General features: G+C 51.9%; 1 protein-coding gene across 1 annotated transcript in view; it reads left to right on the top strand.

The window, feature by feature from the left end:
• LOC116870659 (kinesin-like protein KIF28P) overlaps positions 1–18,250 on the top strand; it is a 65,578-nt gene that overhangs the window by 43,392 nt on the left and 3,936 nt on the right. Inside the window, exons 10-24 of the mRNA XM_032862568.1 lie at positions 45–154; positions 693–814; positions 2,106–2,196; positions 3,166–3,220; positions 4,347–4,470; positions 5,583–5,779; positions 8,157–8,160; positions 9,691–9,791; positions 10,538–10,748; positions 11,232–11,339; positions 14,456–14,730; positions 15,936–16,070; positions 16,781–16,947; positions 17,189–17,295; positions 17,550–17,713. Coding sequence (XP_032718459.1) covers positions 45–154; positions 693–814; positions 2,106–2,196; positions 3,166–3,220; positions 4,347–4,470; positions 5,583–5,779; positions 8,157–8,160; positions 9,691–9,791; positions 10,538–10,748; positions 11,232–11,339; positions 14,456–14,730; positions 15,936–16,070; positions 16,781–16,947; positions 17,189–17,295; positions 17,550–17,713 — 1,971 coding nt within the window. The remainder of the gene's footprint in view (positions 1–44; positions 155–692; positions 815–2,105; positions 2,197–3,165; positions 3,221–4,346; positions 4,471–5,582; positions 5,780–8,156; positions 8,161–9,690; positions 9,792–10,537; positions 10,749–11,231; positions 11,340–14,455; positions 14,731–15,935; positions 16,071–16,780; positions 16,948–17,188; positions 17,296–17,549; positions 17,714–18,250) is intronic.

Here is an 18,250-nt window from a genome sequence, read left to right on the forward strand (position 1 = left end):
AGTGGCCCAGGGCCTCAGTGTGTGTTCTTCTTTGCACATGGAAGGGCTAAAAAGATCCAGAATAAAGCTGTGGTCAATACCTCAATGCTGATGAGAGAGTCAAAGGCAGAGAACAGCAAAGCACTGCTTGCACGTGGAAATTCCAGGATGGCAGGTAAACTGAGTCTGGGTCCAGGCCAGCAGCAGGAAGGCGGGGAGCAGGATGGAGGGAGGGACCGGCTGCAGGTTCAGCATGGGGCTTGGGGTGGGGGGACACCTGCTTGGAATCACTGGAGCCCTAGCCCAGGGCAGCCTCCAGGGACATTTTGGCTGTGGCCCTGGGGAAACACTTTATTTTGAGGCAAATGCAGATTCACATGGAATTGTAAGAAATAAAGGGCCCTGCCCTTCCTGGAGGGTCATTTTCAGTCTCATTTTTATTGCCATTTTTGTTCTGAAGCCATGGTTTCTCCCGAGACTACTCTTTCCTTCCCAGAATTGCACGGCGGCCATCTGACGTTGATTCTACTGATGGCCTCATGCAGTTAAATGATGTTCGACTCTCCAGAAACCTTAGTGGCAGCACCCCGACCGGCACCAGTAATCCCTGGGGGCAGCAGAAACACTCACGGCGCCCCAGCTGGTTTTTAGTTTTTCTGCTCCTCGCCTTTGGTATTGCACATCTGTTGCTGAAATGCCTCCTCCCCTTCCAGAGTGGCCGCCCTGTCTGCTGGCTGAACAGGGTCCCAGGCCGCAGACGGGCCAGCTGACCTGGGCACGCCAGCTGCAGCAGGCTCGGGAAGAGTGGCAGCAGCCGTACCTGGCCATCGCCCAGGTGAGCCTCGCTGCCTCCACCTGCGGAGGCCGGCCCCTGGTGGGGACCCTCACCCCGTTCCCAGATGCACACGGCCGCCTGGGCAGCACGTTCAGGTGGGTGATAAGGGGGGGCTTCTGCTTCCAGTGAGTGTGTAGTACGGGAGATGTGACAGTGACTTACATTTATGCTGTGGGCAGGGACGAGAGACAAGCCAAGAGGGTTGATGAGTGAGGCTGAGGGTAGATCCAAGGCTGCCCATAATTACAGTTTGTGGAGAATCTGAGGACCACGAACTGTCTTATGGGGACGTTATGATGCCCTGAACCCAGGTGTCTAGTGTGGCATTCACTGCCGGTATCAGATCCTAAGTGGGCTGTCATGTGACTTTCACACGTGGGTCAGGGAGATGCCCGCTTAGTCCCCATCCACGGCACACTCCTGCCATGACCTGGGCCCCAAAGTCACAGGCTCTGCATGAACCCCAAGTCAGGGGCTAGGCACAGAGCCCTTGGGGAGAGGTGGCATAAGCCCGGCTGGCCTTCCAAAAGGCTCGTGAAGCCTGGAATAGAGGTGAGCCTCGGGCTCAGAGAGGGCAGTTGGGGTGGGGGGGTCTGCAGCCCTGGGAGGCCAGGCCGAGTTAGGGCCCAAGGGTTCCAGAGGTGCGGACAGTAACAACAGAAAAGGATCTGACCCTCCTTACTCTCTATCAGAATTTCAAGATTTAAAAGTTTTCCTTGTGCCTTCACGGCACAGTCCAGGTCTATCGATCCTCTAGAAGGCCAAGACCGATCAGTACTGCACTCAGGGATGAAATGCGTTCAGGTGACCAGGAGAGTCCTACAGCCGTCACATTTGTCATCAACATCTGATGACCAGTAGGAGGAGCATGGGATGTAGGGGAACAGGCTTAGCGGAGGCCTGGGGAAGGATGAGGCAGGGAGGCAGCCGCCTGGGGCCTGGAGATGGCAGGGGGTGCGGTGTGGGAGGAGGGGGCGCAGGGCAGGAAGGAGAGGTCAGGGTGGAAGGGGCCCAAGCGGGGCAGCCGGGAAGGGGGAACGGAGCTGGGGACTGGCTACACTTTGCAACAGTCCTGTCCAGATACATTCAGCCCCTGACGACTGACCTGCCAAGGGTCTCACCCCTGCTCAGCTGAGCCCCCAGCCTCACTGGGCCTCCCTCGTCTGGATTCGCTTTACTGGGCGATTTGACGGGATGCACGGACCACGGGCTTTGGGAGCAAGCGGGTAGGACAGGAATGCTACTCTCTCCTGAGCGTACGAGCCCTGGGACCTCTCCGTGTCTCCTCCAGGAGCGGCAGATGACCGAGACCTTCCCTCACCTCCTCAACGTCAGCGAGGACCCGCAGCTCACGGGTGTTCTCAAGTTCTTCATCCAGACTGGTACTCACCACCTCCTCCCCCCACCCCGACTCCCTCTGCACCTGCCCCTGCTTCTTGCTTCACGAGCATGTTTCCGTTCCTTTGGAATCTCTCTTTTTGCGGTAAATACACGCAACACAGAGCTCCCCATGCTGACCGTTGTTAAGTAGTTCAGGGACATTGGTGCATTCACAGTGCTCTGCATCCATCGCCCCCGATCCGTCTCCAGAACCTTCCCTCTCCCCAAACCGAAACACTGTCCCCAGTCAACAACTCTCAGCACCCCTGCCCCAGCCCCTGCACTTATGACTACTCTAGGCACCCCGTGTAATTGGAATTGTACCATCTCTGTCATTCTGTGACTGGTATGTCTCACTTAGCATAATATCCTTGAGGTTCATTTTTTATTGTAGCAGGTGTCAGATCTCCCTCCCTCCCTTTTAAGGCTGAGTAATAGTCCATTATATGTGTAGACCACATTTTTTTTTTAATTCAAACTTTGGAAAATGGCATCGGTTTCATAGTAAGGTCTGGCTTTCCACACCGTGGCCCTATGCGCACCCCAGGACAGGAGGGGGATCATGCAGGATGGAAGTGGGGGGAAGGCCCCCAGGAGGGCCAGAGTGGTGCTCTGGGCTCTGTCCAGGGGTCAGTGACAAGACAGAGACAGAATGTCACAGACCAGGACCTGGAAACCAGGCTTCAGCCCATCTCCCAAGGCCCAGACGCAATAGTTTCTTCCCCTAGAATTCCCACCAGTAAGGTAGAATTTGAAAAGAGTTAGGAATATCTCCCAAAAAGGGCAGGAGGTAAAACAATTATCCTAAGGCAGCATGGTGTGTAAGGACTTCTGGCTGAAAATCCTAGTGGTAAAATCCCCTTGCACGATCCTCTAGTAGATGAAATGGCATGGCTCAACGTGCGACACGATCCTCCATCAAGGTCAAATCCTAACACACTGACAGACCAATTATCCTCATTCTTTTCAAGGCTCATGTGACGCTGGTCAGGCTCCATCGAATGCCATCCTTCTTCAGGGCTTGGGGTAAGTCTTCAAGAGCCATCTTTGCCCAGCAGGCAAGAGCTGTGACCAGTCAGCCCACAGGAGAGTCTCAATGTTGGTCTGGTCATCGCTGGGTCAGGCCACAGACCTGGCCGGACCACCCCAAACAAGAAAGTGCCAGAATGTCCTTGGGATCCACTCCAGGGCTTCGGGAAGAAAGCCTTGTAAGGGCTTTCAAGCTCTCACTGAAATCCCTGCTGCTGCCCTCTGCTTGTCTCTTCGGCTCTGATGTGGGAGTTAAGAGGAAGACCTGTGGCCAGACGCTGTATAAGAATTCTGCACGAGGGGACCCATGTAGATGATGCCCACCTCCAGTGGCTCACGTCTTTTCTGGTCTTACCCACCAAAGCGACAGCACCCCAGATCCCTGTGCTCAGAGCCCTCCCTCACCAACTGGGCTGAGAGCAAGCCCAGCCTTTGAGGTGATCGCCTCTAAAAAGGGAGGCCCCGCTGGCCCCTATGGCGGTCCCTGTGGCCTGCCCTCTGTGGCCTACCCACGGATTTCCAGCCAGGAGGCTCCATCAGCTCTTACGTACCTCAGCCCTCCCGAGCCAAAGTGCAGGGAGAGTAGGAGAGGGGGCCTGTGCAGACCCCGCCCCGCCAGCCTCCAGGTCCCTTTTCCTGACTCATCCGGGGGACGCCCCCTGGCGGCCTTTGCAGGTCTATAAATGGCCAAACTCCAGATGATCCGAGGTTAGAACCTTTCCCGCAGGACCCCTGGGCTCCGAGCAAACAAGAAATATGGATGTGCATGTGTCTTGACACCCAGAATGTTCCATGACAACAAAGGAGTCTAGGAGCATTCTAGAACAGTTAAGCTGGTCATTCACGGCACACAAATAATATCTTGGGGGCAGCCAGTCTGATACCTCTGACATTGTTCCCCAAGTCTTTAGCGGGTTTGCATAATAAGACCCAGAAATGGATCTAAAGTTCCCCGGGGTATGTGAATTATTTTCAGTCATTATTAGTCACCTGCCCCAGCATCCCCTCAAAAACATCTTTGCCACCAGAGGTCTTACTGAAGCAGGAAAGAGGGCAAACAACCAGAAATGTTCGCTAAAGTCATCACTGTTGTGGCTCCTTTGACAAACTCTTGTCTTTTTAGAATTTCAGATAAACACGCTTCCTTCACCAATCTGGATGGGACAGTGATGGTCACGCCACACGGCAAATGCAAAGTTGTCGTTAATGGGGTGCCCGTCATGACCAAGACGAAGCTGCAGCACCTGGTAACCCTTCCTGCCTGGTCACAGAATTCCCTAAGTCCCACCTGTGAGCTAGGAGAGGAGGATCTCGACAGGTTCCTCCCCACTCCCGCTGTGGTGGGGCTGGGCGGGGGCTGGGCACCAACCACCCCGTGTCCTTCTGCTACAGTGTCATGATGGACGTGGTCATGGCTTGGGGTTGGGAGATCTGATAGTAACTCGCTGTGTGTTCTTGGACAAATCACTTTGCTTCTTGGACTTCATCTATAAAACAGAAAGGAGTGAACTAAAAGTTCATCAAGATGCTTCCCAGCTCTAACGTTTTATGACATCTTAGACTTCTTAAAAAACCTGCCACAGGGAGGGACTGCAGCACCTCACAGAGCCTGGGCCTTCCGTCTCCTCCCCATGCCTCAGCCAGAGTCCCCAGCACCACAGGGACCCTCCCTAGCCTCCCTGTGACCCAATCCCCTCTTTAACCCATTCCTCACACCGTAGCCACAGAGAACCTTCTAGACAAGCTATTGGACCATGCCATCCTGGAAATCCTCAGTGACCACACTTTCAGACACCTGTGTGAGCCGCTCCATCTCCCCGCCTCCTCCAGTCTCACTGCTCTGCACGAAGGTCACGCTGACCTTCTCTTGATTCTTTGGAACATCCCAGGCTCTGTTTGACAGCAGCCTTCCCTGCCTTGCTGAAACTTACCGCCCCTGACCTCTTAGCTTAAATAGTGCACTTTGGGAGAGGACCGCTCTGATCCCTGGTACATGGTAGGTCCCCTCACCCTTCTGCAGAAGCACCCACTTTCATTCAAGCCTCTTTCTCAGGCTGTTATACTATTCGTCTGTAAAGTCCTAGAGGGGAGGACCCAGCTCTGTTTGGTCCCCACTGGGATCCCCAGGTCAGAGCTGGGTGTGGGATACAGAATAATAAATGAAAGCACGCACACAAAACCGAGACGCCAACCTCTTCCTCCCTGTTCATGGGTCTCTTCCCTCTCTGCAGAACTCGTGAAGGTCTTGTGATTTAACACAGCCAGACTGGGCTTGGGGCCTTGGCTTCCCCTGGAGCAGGCTGATCCCACACCCCTGGTCTCCACCCTTCTTTCCCTGAGCCACCTGTCTCCTCCCCAGGACCGCCTTATCTTGGGATCCAACAGCGCCTACCTCTACATTGGGTTTCCTTCAGAGCGAGGCAGTGAATACTTAAGCAGGTTTGGCTATGACTTCTTCCAGCTGGAGAGAGCAGCTGCAGAGGGAGTGAGCGTGGACAAGCTCAGTGAGCAACCCCGGGCCCTGCCTTCTAGCATCTTCCATGCACTGATCGGAAAGCAACTGCTTTCGCTATGCGCTCTCCTGCCTCCCTTAAGAAAATAATCATTTACTGTTTCAAAGTGCAATGTTCGGAACGTTCAAATAGGATTTCCATATACGTGCGGAAAGAGGGCATGTCTAATATTTAATTCGTTAAACTGCTTCTTTAATAAATGGAGTAGGGAGGGGACGGGTATATCCCGATGGCTCTTGAACAACATGAGTTTGAAAGGCATGGGCCCACTTACATGTGGATTTTTTTTTTTTTAATGCAGCATAGTTCTGTAAATGTACTTTCCTCTTCCTTAGGATTTTCTCCTCTCTAGCATACTTTATTGTAAGAACACAGGATTGTTGTAAGAATACATAGAACAGACAAAATACATGTTAATCAACTGCTCACTGCTGAGTCTTCTGGCCAAAAATAGGCTACTAGTAGGTACGTTTTGGGGGGGGGTCAAAAGTGGATTTTTTACTCTAAAGGGGGGTCAGGACCCCAATCAATAGTTCAGTGAGTGGACACTGGGACATCCCCCTAGGGGACCAGAATCCCTACACAAGGCTCTGCTAGGACATTTAAAGGACAGTCATTCCTTTAGCCTTATTTCCGCGTTCCAGAGGTTTTTCTCCAGTTTCCCCTGCTTTCCCCCAGGCGCCGTGTGGCTCTCAGACACAATTCCCACTGCCTTATGGCCAGTCCACCTGTCCTCAGTGGCTGGACGTGCTCTGCCCCCCTGCCCTGGAGCCTCTTGCCTCGGCAGGGAAACTGTGTGGGAGATTCTCAATTTTGAAGCAATTTCTCGAGACATACAGAAAAGTTTCAAGAGTTGTGTGTAGGACTCTCATACACCCCTGAGCTCCTGTGTCAAAATTTACTACACTTGCTTTATCATATATCTGTGTATGTGTGTATATACATAAATATGTGTGTGTGTGTATATATATATCATCTTTAAATGTATATATAGATATATGTTTTTTTCCAGATCATTTGAGATTAAGTTGCATTATGGACTTGACACATGTTTAACTAATTGTTTGTGTCAATAGTGTCCTTTATAACAACAATAAGTTCAAGTCCAACATGTAAGACCACATTCAGTGGTCATGTCTCTCTAGTCTTCTTAAACCTCGTAAAGGTCTTTGTCTTTCATGACCTTGACATTTTTAAAGAGTAAAGACCTGTTATTTCGTATAATGCTCCTTAATTCATCTTTTTGGTGGCTGCCCAGTTTCTCCACTGTGAAGTTACTACCTTTTTTATTAATATTTTATGAGGAGAGGCTTTGATATGTAGACACCCTACACCTTGTCATACCTTCCTCCACTAGTTTTATTGTCCTTTGATCATTCTTGCTCAGATTATGATGATGATTTTTGTCAAATGGTGCATCTCTAGCTCCACACTTTCTTCTCCATTTATTTGAAAAAAATCTGCCACAGTCTCTCTTTGTTTATTCACTCATCTATGTCAATATGAACTCACAGAATCTAGTTTTACGCCATGGGTTTTAATCTGTTGCTTTCAGGGTCTATTTTGATGAGCAAACCATCCTAGATATGGCCTAAGCAGATTTCCATGTCTTCGTGACATGTCCCCATCCTTCTTTGAACACTAAAAATAGCCTCCTTTCTGGCAGAAGAACACGTTCCAGGTTCATCTGCAGACTCTCAGTCCCAGCATCCTGACTCCTTCTGATTGAGAATAGCATTTATAAATCAAGATCTGGGGCCAGGTGTGCAGACCGCTGTATCCATAAATGAATATATCTCTATGGACAGACAGATGTACATCTCCCTCAGACATACGGATAGCTTGGTCTATACCCATAAAACCATGAGTTCCTAGTGATGAATTCCATCTTCAAAGCTCCAGGGGTTAGTCTAGCTTTCCCTTGGTGCAGAAAACTTCTAATATAATATTTATGTCCCATTTTTCTCCATCTGTCCTCTGGATTCTATCCCCTGGAGCAGAGGGATAGGGAGAAGCAGACTCCACAATGAGCAGGGAGCTCCACACGGGGCTCAATCTCAGCACCCTGAGATCATGACCAGAGCCAAAGGCAGATGCTTAACTAACTGAGACACCCAGACACACCCCCACCCCAGCACCTTCTTAAGCATTTGTCCCTGCAGAGTCCCTTCCCCTGCACCATCAAATGCTCTCTGTGGGTCATTCCCATCACACAAACATGCTCCACTATCTTCCACCATAAAAATAAAACCCTACCTTGACCCACATCCCCCTTTAGCTACCGCCATATTGTTTTTTGTTCCCTTTGATAGAAAACTAGTCAGCTATTTCCACTTTCTCATCTCCCATGCATGCCCTGGCCTCCTCCAGGCTGGCCTCCATCCCGACCAATCCTAGACGCTGTGTACTCTGTGTTCTAGATCTGTAGGCACCTGTCCACACCCATCTCACTGTTGTGTTGGCAATGTTTTACACCATTGAGTACGCTCCCCTGTGAACTATTTTCCTCTTGGAACAATATGCCCTCTTCGTTTCCTTCCATGCTGGTTCTCCCACATCCCCTTTCCTGGCTCCCCCTCATTTAACCATGTTGTGGTTGGACCTTGGGACTCTTCTCCAGATGGGTGCTCCCCAGGTCCTCATCCTGCCTCTAGCAGTGCTCAGCGCCGTCTTATGGAAATGACCCTCAGCAGCTCTGCTCCTTGCTATCTACTCGCTCTTTCCTTGGTATCTTCATCCAGTTGCCTTCTCAATACCACCGCCTGCATGTCCCACGGACGTCTCAACCACTCACTGCACCTTATTTTCATACCCAGGATTTAACACATTGCGAATTGCTCAAGCCCCAAACCTAGGTCTCCTCCCTTCCCTCACTTCGTGATCCAGTCTACCTTTCTTCCATCTGCTTGCACTACCATTTCTTTGGGAGCTACCGACTTCTCTTGCCTGTTACTCTCAGGCTGAAAAATATTCATCAACTTTTCAGTGTAAGAATAAAATCCAAACTCCTTACCACAGCTTTGAAGGCCCTATGTAGTCCACCACAACCTTATCTCAGATCACTCTCTCCTTACCTCACTTTGAAACTCCCTGGTCTCTTTGCTGCTACCTGGAGGACACACCAAGCCCTGTTCTGCCTCAGGGCCTTTGCACTTGTTGTTTTGTTTTTCCTTGCTGCTTTGGCTCATTCTCAGCTTTCAACTCTCAGCTGAAATCTTACCTTTCAGATGGATCTTCACCCTTTCTTGGTCTCATCTAGTTACTCTCTTACATAACTCTATCTCCTTCCTAATATTTATCCCATTTAAATTTTTACTTACTGCTTTACTTGATTATCTATATATCTGTGTGAGACTCTCAGCTCTAACTGGGATTTTTTTCTCTTGTTCATCCATTCATTTGTATCTTCCTTCATTCAATAAATATTAGCTGAGCTCCTACTATGTGCTAGATGTGCTTCTTAGTCCTGGGGATCCTGTCCTGCTAGAGAAAACCCAGCCCTGGGTTTCTGAGTAAGATATTCCTTCTGCTCTCAACCTGCCTGCCACCCCCCAGCAATAATCTGGGGTTCCTCGAAGTTAAGAGCATTCGAAGCTCTGATGGTGTCCTTCCTTGTGTCAGGGAGGCTCCAGAGCACCTTCCCGTCTCCCACACCCAGACCCGGGGTGGCTTTGCTCAGGGCTCTCCTGGAGCCTGGGCAAACTGGCCCTCCATGGAGAGCTTTGTGCTACGCTGGGCCCCCAGGCGGAGCAGCAGCTCATACGTGCCAGGCTGACCCTTTCCTAGAGCACACAAGCTTGCCTGAACTTGCCTGAAAACCACGGATGGGGGGCATAAAAGATGCACCGACATGCATGTCGGTCTCCCCCTTTTCCCTAAGCCAGAGTATATGCCTCCGAATTTTAGCAAAATAAACAGATGTGAGATTCACCTCCTTATCCTTTGCTGCTGCAGTTTCTGACCCGAGTGGACAAGGCTCTGGAGTACCAAGCCACGGACTCCGTTTACCCATGCGCACCTGCCTCCCCAGCCCAGGGCCAGAGGCGCAACGAGGGGTAACAAGCCCCAGCCCCCAGTGGGAAGCACTCGGCCTGTGAAGGCTCTGGGTCCTCAACGAGGCAGCCTGGGGACAGTTCTGGGGAGGCAGACCTCAAGGCCGCCGCAGGCCACGGGGTGGACCCGTGGGCAGGAAACCCCTAAAGAGCTGAGAGTCGCTGACACAAGGCAGCGTCAGCCTGGGTGAGGCAGGGGGACCGGCCGTGCCCCCATCTCCAGCACCCCCGGCTGCAAGCCGCCCAAGGAATGGAAGTAAGATCAGGTTACCTGTCGGGCCAGCTGCAGCTTCAAGAGGAATCCCCAGACCTTCACGGGGCCAACCCTGCTTTATGCTCGCTACCTGCCTCCCGGAACAATCTGAAGCCACTTTGGTCAAGGACCCTGAGACCACGAATGGGAACCAGAGGCGGGGAGATTCCTGTGGGATGCCCCCGAGATTCGCGGGTTGAGATGAGTCGGCATTTAAGAGAGTCAGGTGGTGGTTCTTCTCCACACTTGGTTTTGTTTTGTTTTTAAAGATTTTGTTTATTTGAGAGAGAAAGAGAGAGCGTGCATGAGTGGGGGGGAGGGGCAGAGGGAGAAGCAAACTCCCCGCTGAGCAGGGAGCCCGACGCAGGACTTGATCCCAGGACCCCGAGACCATGACCTGAGCCGAAGGCAGACGCTTCACCAACTGAGCCACCCAGGCGCCCCTGGTTTTGGTTTTTGTTTTTTTTAATTACATGCTTATAATTTTAAAATGCAGACATTTGATGAACAATCAAATGAATGAGGAGCATATGAATTCCCTCGTGGCTGACAAGTGTCCCGCACTCAGGAGCACGTGCCGTCTTCCTAGGGGCCGCGGGGACGGGGACGCAGACCCCAGCGTGCTGGCTGTGCTCCAGGACTTCGTCAAACTGATGCCGCTGGTGGCGGAAGCGAATCAAATGGGCGAAGAGCTGGAGGACGGTCCAGCAACCGGTCCAGGAAGGGCCCCGGAGGACAGGGTCCACGGCCCCTCGCACCAGCGCCACGGCCGGCTCCATGGTGTGGACGGGGACACGGGGGCCTGCAGAGGTCAGGACCCGGGACCCCACCATGAGCCAGTGACAGAACCCAGGTCAATACCCAGAACTCTGCCGTCCCAGCTGCTAAGGCCATTCCTTCCACCTCTGGCCACCGAGGCCGCCACAGCCACCAGGGCCCCAGAACTCAGGACCGCAGACCAATGCCTGCCCGCCGAACCACCCCATCCCAGATTGCCCTCCAGTGGGGTTTCTCTGGGTCTGGCACCCCGAAGCTTTCTATGCCAGAGAGGACCTCCATGGGGGTTGGCTCCCTGGTGACACAGGACCCCAGTCCTCAGGAAACTTGCAAGAGACTCACTTCGGGAGGGTCGGAAAAAGGGAGAGACAGGGCAGGGATGGTGACTCGGGGCAAAGTGTTTCTCTTGCTAGGGACTCAGAATGGAACTGAAGGTGAAGAATTTAGCGTCTTCGGACTCCAGGGGCTACGAACTACAGAAAGAGGTCATGGTGAAGGTGACGCACCAAAGGACTCATGAGGTGAGCACGCCTCTGGGGACGGGGTTTCAGAGGTACTTTCCCGGGGACAGAGGTCAATTCGACCCCTACAGCCTGTGGAGACCCAGAGAAGGGACACCACGTGTTCTGAGTGTGAGCTGGGACTCTGCAGACAGAGGACCCTCCTCTGTGGTTCCCTCCTGGGCCTCTCCCACACGGCATCAAGTCCTGAGACTATCCCAACCACCAGCACTGAGCACTTTCTGTTGAATAGTTTTTTAATTTTTAATTTATTTGAGAAAGAGAGAGAGGGAGCACAAGCAAGGGGAGGGGCGGAGGGAGAGGGAGACGCAGACTCCCCGCTGAACAGAGAGACTGATGCGGGACTTGATCCCAGGACCCAAAGATCCTCATCTGAGCCGAAGGCAGATGCTTAACTATTTTTAACATGACTTGAAGTTTTGAGTACCAGAAGGGAGCCCGAGAGTTTAGCCAGCTGATGGTCGTGTCTGTGTGCGAGCAAGACAGAACGAGAGAGAGAGACAGAGAGACAGAGAGACAGAGAGACAGAGAGGTGTGTCCATCTGGAGAAGTGAGAAAATCTGCATGCTGGTTAAGATTCCAGAAAAGGCCTGGCTGATCCTTTCCCATGGTTGCCTTTGCTCACTGCCAAGAGGGTCCCCTTCAGGTACCTAAGACCCCTTGCCTTTCTCTCTGCCCAACAGAAAAGCCTGGGGTGCTCCATTGGTGTCCGTTACGTATTTCTGCCCTCGGAGCAACCCCGGGACCTCTGGCCCCAGCCCAACGCACTCTCCTCAGCCTGTCTCTCTAGACAAACCCCGAATGCTCCAGGGGCGTCTGGGTGGGCAGACAGAGTTGGCAAACGTGCCACTGGCGGAAGGGACCAGCCATCACTGGGTGATCTGCTCTACCAAGCAATGAGCTTGTCCTTCTCTGGGTCTCATCCTTCTGCTCATTCCCCCAAAGTTGTCAAAATCTTCTTAAAATTGTGTAAGGTCACAGGAAAAGAGTTATCAATGGATACTCAGGGCCTATGGGTGTGTTTCCTGCTGGGCACCAGGGTCACAGAGTCTCAGCTCGACAGGGCCCAGGGAGCCAACCTGAGCCAGGCCAGACTGGAGCTGAACTTTTTTTTTTTTTTTTAAGATTTTATTTCTTTATTTGACAGACAGAGATCACAAGTAGGCAGAGAGGCAGCCAGTGAGAGAGGAGGAAGCAGGCTCCCCGCAGAGCAGAGATCCTGATGCGAGGCTCCATCCCAGGACCCCGAGATCATGACCTGAGCCAAAGGCAGAGGCTTCAACCCACTGAGCCACCCAGGCCAGAGTCTGAACTTGAGACATTTTTCTGTTCTTTTCTGTCTCTGCCTCTGACCAACACTGCGGTGGCCTCCTCTGTACCCCCTGGGTCCCTGTCCCTTCGCGTCACAAATCTCACAGCTCTGGAGGCTGGAAGCCCGAGATCGTGGCACGGGCGGATCTGGTATCTGGTGAAGGATGGCTTCACGGGTCAGAGCAGACGCCTTCTCGCTGGGTCCTCACACGGCATTGGGGCCTGGGAGGGCTCTGGGGCCTGCTTCGTCAGGCGCTGATTCCATTCGTGAGGGGCCCACCCTCCTGGGCCAGTTGCCTCCCACAGACTCCGCTTCCTCATCCTATCACACCCAGGCTTGGGTTTCAATGTATGGATGTGGGGGGACCTAACACTCAGTCCAGAGCAGCAGGCTGGACGCCGGCCCCTCGCACACCCCCAGTGCAGCTCTCGGGGGTCCAACGCAGGGGCCGGCCAGGGCCATGGGGGGAGAGGGAAGTCTCCACTGGAAAGGCCGGCTGCACTCACTTTTCAGGAGCTCCCAGGCAAAAGCTTCCAGCCAGGGAGTCTGTGTCCACGGTCACCCCCACTAGTCCTGTAGAGTCTCGCTGACGCTCAGAGGGTGGGGCTGGTCCTCACTGCACTCGAGGCAGACAAGAAAAGAAAGAAATCTTTTAGGGTCTGGAAGATGTTCTTTCTTTTGAGGACACATTACACTCAGAGAACGAGGCGTCTGTTGAGTTGTTTCCAAGTTGCTCAGACAAGGAGTTGCTCGGTTTACCCGTAACCACTTCTGATGGGACGTTTATGGTCCAGAACATTCCATCTCACTTGCATGCCCCCTCCCCATTCTGCATCTTATGCTTCTGTCCTCTCAGCAGCCGTGTCCCTCACCCAGTGAGGAGACAGACAGTGGCAGGCTCTCTCAGGGGCGTGACCTCACACGTCTATCACCTTATTATTCTGTAGCCCAGACGCCCAGCCCAGGCCTCCCTGCATGAAAACCAAGGCGCTGGCAGAGCTATTTTACTTTCTGGAGGCTTGAGGACAATCTGTTTCCTTGCTTCTTCAAGCTTCTAGAGGCCCCTCCTTTCCCAGGCTCATGGCCACCATGCTCCATGTCCAAAGTCAGCCAGGTGGCATCTCCCTGACCCAGCTCCAGCCACCGTCTCTCCAACCGCGTCTTCTGCCTCCTCCTTCCACATTTAAGGTCCATGTGATTACACGGGGCCCACGTGGATAGCCCAAAGTGAATCTCCCTATTTGAAGGTCAGCTGATAAGTAAACTTGACTCCCCCTGCAATGACTTCCCTTTGCCACATGAGGTAACACACGGGCAGGTTCCCGAGACTGGGATGCGGACATCCTGGAGGGCCATTCTTCCGCGAACCACGATCCTCAAACCTCCATTTCTTTTTTTTTTTTTTTTTTTTTTTTTTTTTTAAAGATTTTATTTATTTGACAGAGAGAGATCACAAGCAGGCAGAGAGAGAGGAGGAAGCAGGCTCCCCGCTGAGCAGAGAGCCCGATGCGGGGCTCGATCCCAGGACTCTGAGATCATGACCCGAGCCGAAGGCAGCGGCTTAACCCACTGAGCCACCCAGGCGCCCCTCAAACCTCCATTTCTCCTGGAAGGGCCTGTCGCCTCCACTCTTCGTCATCTCCTCGGAGTCATTCAGTTCCAGCAACTCAAGGATGCTGAAGTGACGGGTCAGGAATGAATGTGGCAAAGTTTGTGGAGAGCGTGTATGGTCCTGGGTACCCCAAGCGCAGGCCACATGAGGGAGGTGAAGTCAGACACCGTTGACTCATCCATGTATTTCCAGGCGTGGATCTGGTCGAAAGCCAAGTTTATCAATAGGAAATTCCTAATGGAGGAACTTTACCAGCACTTCCTGGAGGGGGAAGACAGCCACGTGGCTCAGGAAGATGACCCTTTCTGGGATCCCGTCGAGGCCGTGCACCTGGGCTCGGCTCACGTGTGGCTCCAGCCCCTCGCCTACTGCATGAAGCTCGAGGAGCAGGTGGAGTTCCTCAACTGTGACGGGATGGAGGAGGCCGTGCTGCACATCCACGTGACGCCCTGCTCCCCGGGGGGACAGTGGGTGTCTCCTTCTTCCCTGGTCCTTGGTGTGCCCAGCAGAGAGCTCGCAGCATGCCTGAGCTCTCCCGGGAGGTGGTTAGCTCGGTGCCCTGAGGAGCTCACTCAGCCATGACTTGGCCAAGCCAAATCCAATTGGATTTTTGCCATGGCAGTCAAATCGACTGACCTGGAATTTTCCAGAGCCTGGTGAGGAGGCCCTAGAGCCAGAAGGGAAAGCTGGTTTTCCAGCTCATCCCTTCTCCATCCAGGGTATAGTATCCAATCATTTTTTTGTTCGTTTTCTCAAGGTAGACACTGAGGTGCCTTTGTTCCCCAGCCTGGCCTCATTCTGGGTGGTTATTCGACCTTCTGTGGGGACAGGCTTTGCTTTAACTCTGCTGTATTGTCTCTCTGCCTCCCTCTGGGGAGCCTCCTCTTTCTCTCTTCAGGCCAGAGGCAGTCCAGTTTTCACAAAAGCCCGAGTCTCTTAGCAATCCTAAGAGGCGAGGCGGGCAGGCAGGGGCTCCGTTCTGGGAGCTCGGTCCCCTTGGGCACCCATGGCAGCCTTTTTGTCTTTCTGAAGAGGCAACAGGCTCTGGAAGGGGGCGAGAGGACTGCAAGGTCCTGTGACCCAGGCACCGACCTGACCATCGACTGTCTTTCTTGTGACTCTATGACACTTTCTGGTCTCTGGGCTGCCTCGGGCTTCTGGGCTGCTAGATGGTTCTGGGCTGCTGGGTTGCTCTCACGGCAAGTTAATAAAGCAGGATTCTAGTATCTAGGCTTTGGTCTTTGTGAGCTTGGTGGGAGAAATGGCCCCTGTTGGAAAGCAGTCCAAATTTGCAAACTTGTTGGCCTGGAGTTGGCTCTGGACTGTGAAGAGTCCGCCAAGGAAAGTGGCACCTTGAGAGGCTACCTCTGGGTGGCCAGATGGCTTTCCCTGGGTAGCAGCCCCTTTCTCCCAGTGGGAACCTACCTAGGTCTCCAGGGTTAGTGCATTTATTGCATGAAGTGGATACATTGCTGTCTCCTCCTCAAGAAGGCTGTGAACTCCTTGAGTGTCTCTTGAATGAACGAATTCCACAGCTGGTAACATCCCCCGTCTTTTCTTCAGAGACACGGGCCATCTCTTGAGGAGTCTCAGTGGTCCCCTTTGACCACACAATCCTAACAGGTTGGGCCCCGGCTAACCCGTGGTCCATGTTCTCCTTCTCTGTTTGCAGAGCATGTGGTGACGAGGATGTGGTTTTGGACCCTTTGGAGCTGCTGGGCAAGAGGATGGATTTCCAGATTGGCCTCGTGCGGTGTCTCGGCATCAAGTGGCTCAAGGAGGGTGCGGAGCGGGGCATCCAGATGGGGTACTCGCATGCCCCGCAGAGCCGTGTGCACACACTACCCCCTCGTGGGCCCTGGTGGGAGTCTTGCCTCAAGGGTCAAATACAAGTGTATCATGAAATTTTCTTCAGTTTCTCCTTGCCCAGCCCCAACATGAGTATTTGCTCGTCTGTTTAGTGGAAGCCCCATTTCCTTCAAGGTTGTTGGACAGTAAGCCACGTGTGCTGAGAAGAGTGATTGAAGCAGGACTCACAGATTTTGTCTGAAAGAATATCCAGTAAAGCTGTTTTATCTATATGGGATAGTCTGGGTTTGTTGTTTTGTTTTGTTTTGTTTTTATTTTTGAGTTGGAAACAAAAGGACTGCATCGCAATATGGCAGAAACACCAGATATGCTTAATTAGGCTGAAAGGATTTTAAGTGATCAAGGGAAGCTTTGAAGGACAAAACCAAACCACCACCTCACATGGAAAATGAACATTTTTATATTATAAGTAGAAAGTATTTATCGAAGTGTTTATCCATTTCCTTTTTGTTAGACATGTAATGCCCTCCATGTAGCAGTACTTCTCATGGTAAGTAGTTGAGACGTTGGGGGCGGCACTCGTGACAGGCAGTTACTGGTCATCTTGGATCAACTGACCGATCCAGACCATCGTTCTTGGGCTCATGTGATCCTTTTCTTTAGAAATGTATCCCTTCTGGTTTTAAATGGCGTTTTCTGTGCTTTCAGGTACAGAATTTATGATCTTTCAAGCACTTTCTATACCAAGCCTGTATGGAAAACTGTGAATCCCCAAATAGAAGAAACTGTCCAATTTACAGCCTTAAATGCGTCTCAGGAGTTTCTGAACTATTTACAAACAAATGCTCTCATTGTCGAATTATGGGGTTTTCAAGGTACGCCATTTACTTCCTCTTTGGCGTGATGCAGACTTCCATTAGCTATCACGTGTTTCTGGGGCTACTGAGGGACGGAGAGAGAGGGTGGGAGTCAGGGTCTTAACAGCTAAGAGCCATCTTCTCCTGGGTCCCTGGGCTCTAGTTCACAGGTGATTATACAGTTTAAACCTCTTCGAGTGACACTGGGGACTGACAGTGGGGAGTTTCTTTGCTTGACAATATCTTCCCCACATTGCAGAAGGCTGTGCCCAACTGAACTCCTCTCAGCCAGATGTCATGGTCACAAATGAAGGCCACATCATGGTGGACACCAAGAAAATTTCTACAATGATGGATACAAGCCAGGTGTGCACATTTAGGTGGCATTCAGATAGACAAAGCAGATGACAAAGAAATCCCAGGGATCAGCTGTTGGGGGATCATCAGAGTTCCTTCCACTTAACAAGTGTTTTCTTGATTTCTTCCTGTGTTTGAGGGTCTTAAACCCTGTTCGCCACCACCCCCGCTGCCATCTAGTTGTCCCTTGGTAGTAAAAATTGCCAGTCCCGAAAGGTATGCAAATAATCTAGCCAAAGGCTAAATGGACATGTTTTTTGTAGACCACCTCAAATCAGATATCAGAACTTTATATGAAATTGGTCAAGTTAGAACAGGAGACGGAACTGCTCAGAAACGTTAACAGAGCCTTGAGAGAGGAAAATGTGCTGCTCAAACACTCACTGGAGAAAGCTGCTTCTGCCGAACCAGGTAAGAGACGACACAAGTCCTGGCTGTTTACTTTCTAAACCTCTACATCTGAGAGGTGTGTTTGTATTTCTAAGAAATTCACTTAAAAAATAAAAAAAGATTGTATTTATTTATTTGTCAGAGAGAGAGGGAGAGAGCACAAGTAGGCAGAGCAGCAGGCAGAGGCAGGGGAGAAGCAGACTCCTCACCGAGCAGGGAGCCCAATGTGGGGCTCGATCCCAGGACCCTGAGGTCATGACCTGAGCTGAAGGCAGAGGCTTAACTTACCCAGCCACCAGGTGCTCCTCTAAGCAATTTACTCTTTAATGAGTTGAACTAGATCTTGTTTCATTAAAAAATGCAGAACTGGGAACCTGGGTGGCTCAGTGGATTGAAGACTCTGCCTTCGGCTCAGGTCATGATCCCGGGGTCCTGGGATCGAGCCCCACGACGTGTTCTCTGCTCAGCGGCGAGCCTGCTTCCCCCTCTCTCTCTGCCTGCCTCTCTGCCTACTTGTGATCTCTGCCTGTCAAATAAATAAATAAAATCTTAAAAAAAAATGCAGAACATCCCC

Source organism: Lontra canadensis, unplaced genomic scaffold, assembly GCF_010015895.1.
Source record: "Lontra canadensis isolate GAN:19392208 unplaced genomic scaffold, GSC_riverotter_1.0 scaffold24, whole genome shotgun sequence".
NCBI lineage: Eukaryota > Metazoa > Chordata > Mammalia > Carnivora > Mustelidae > Lontra > Lontra canadensis.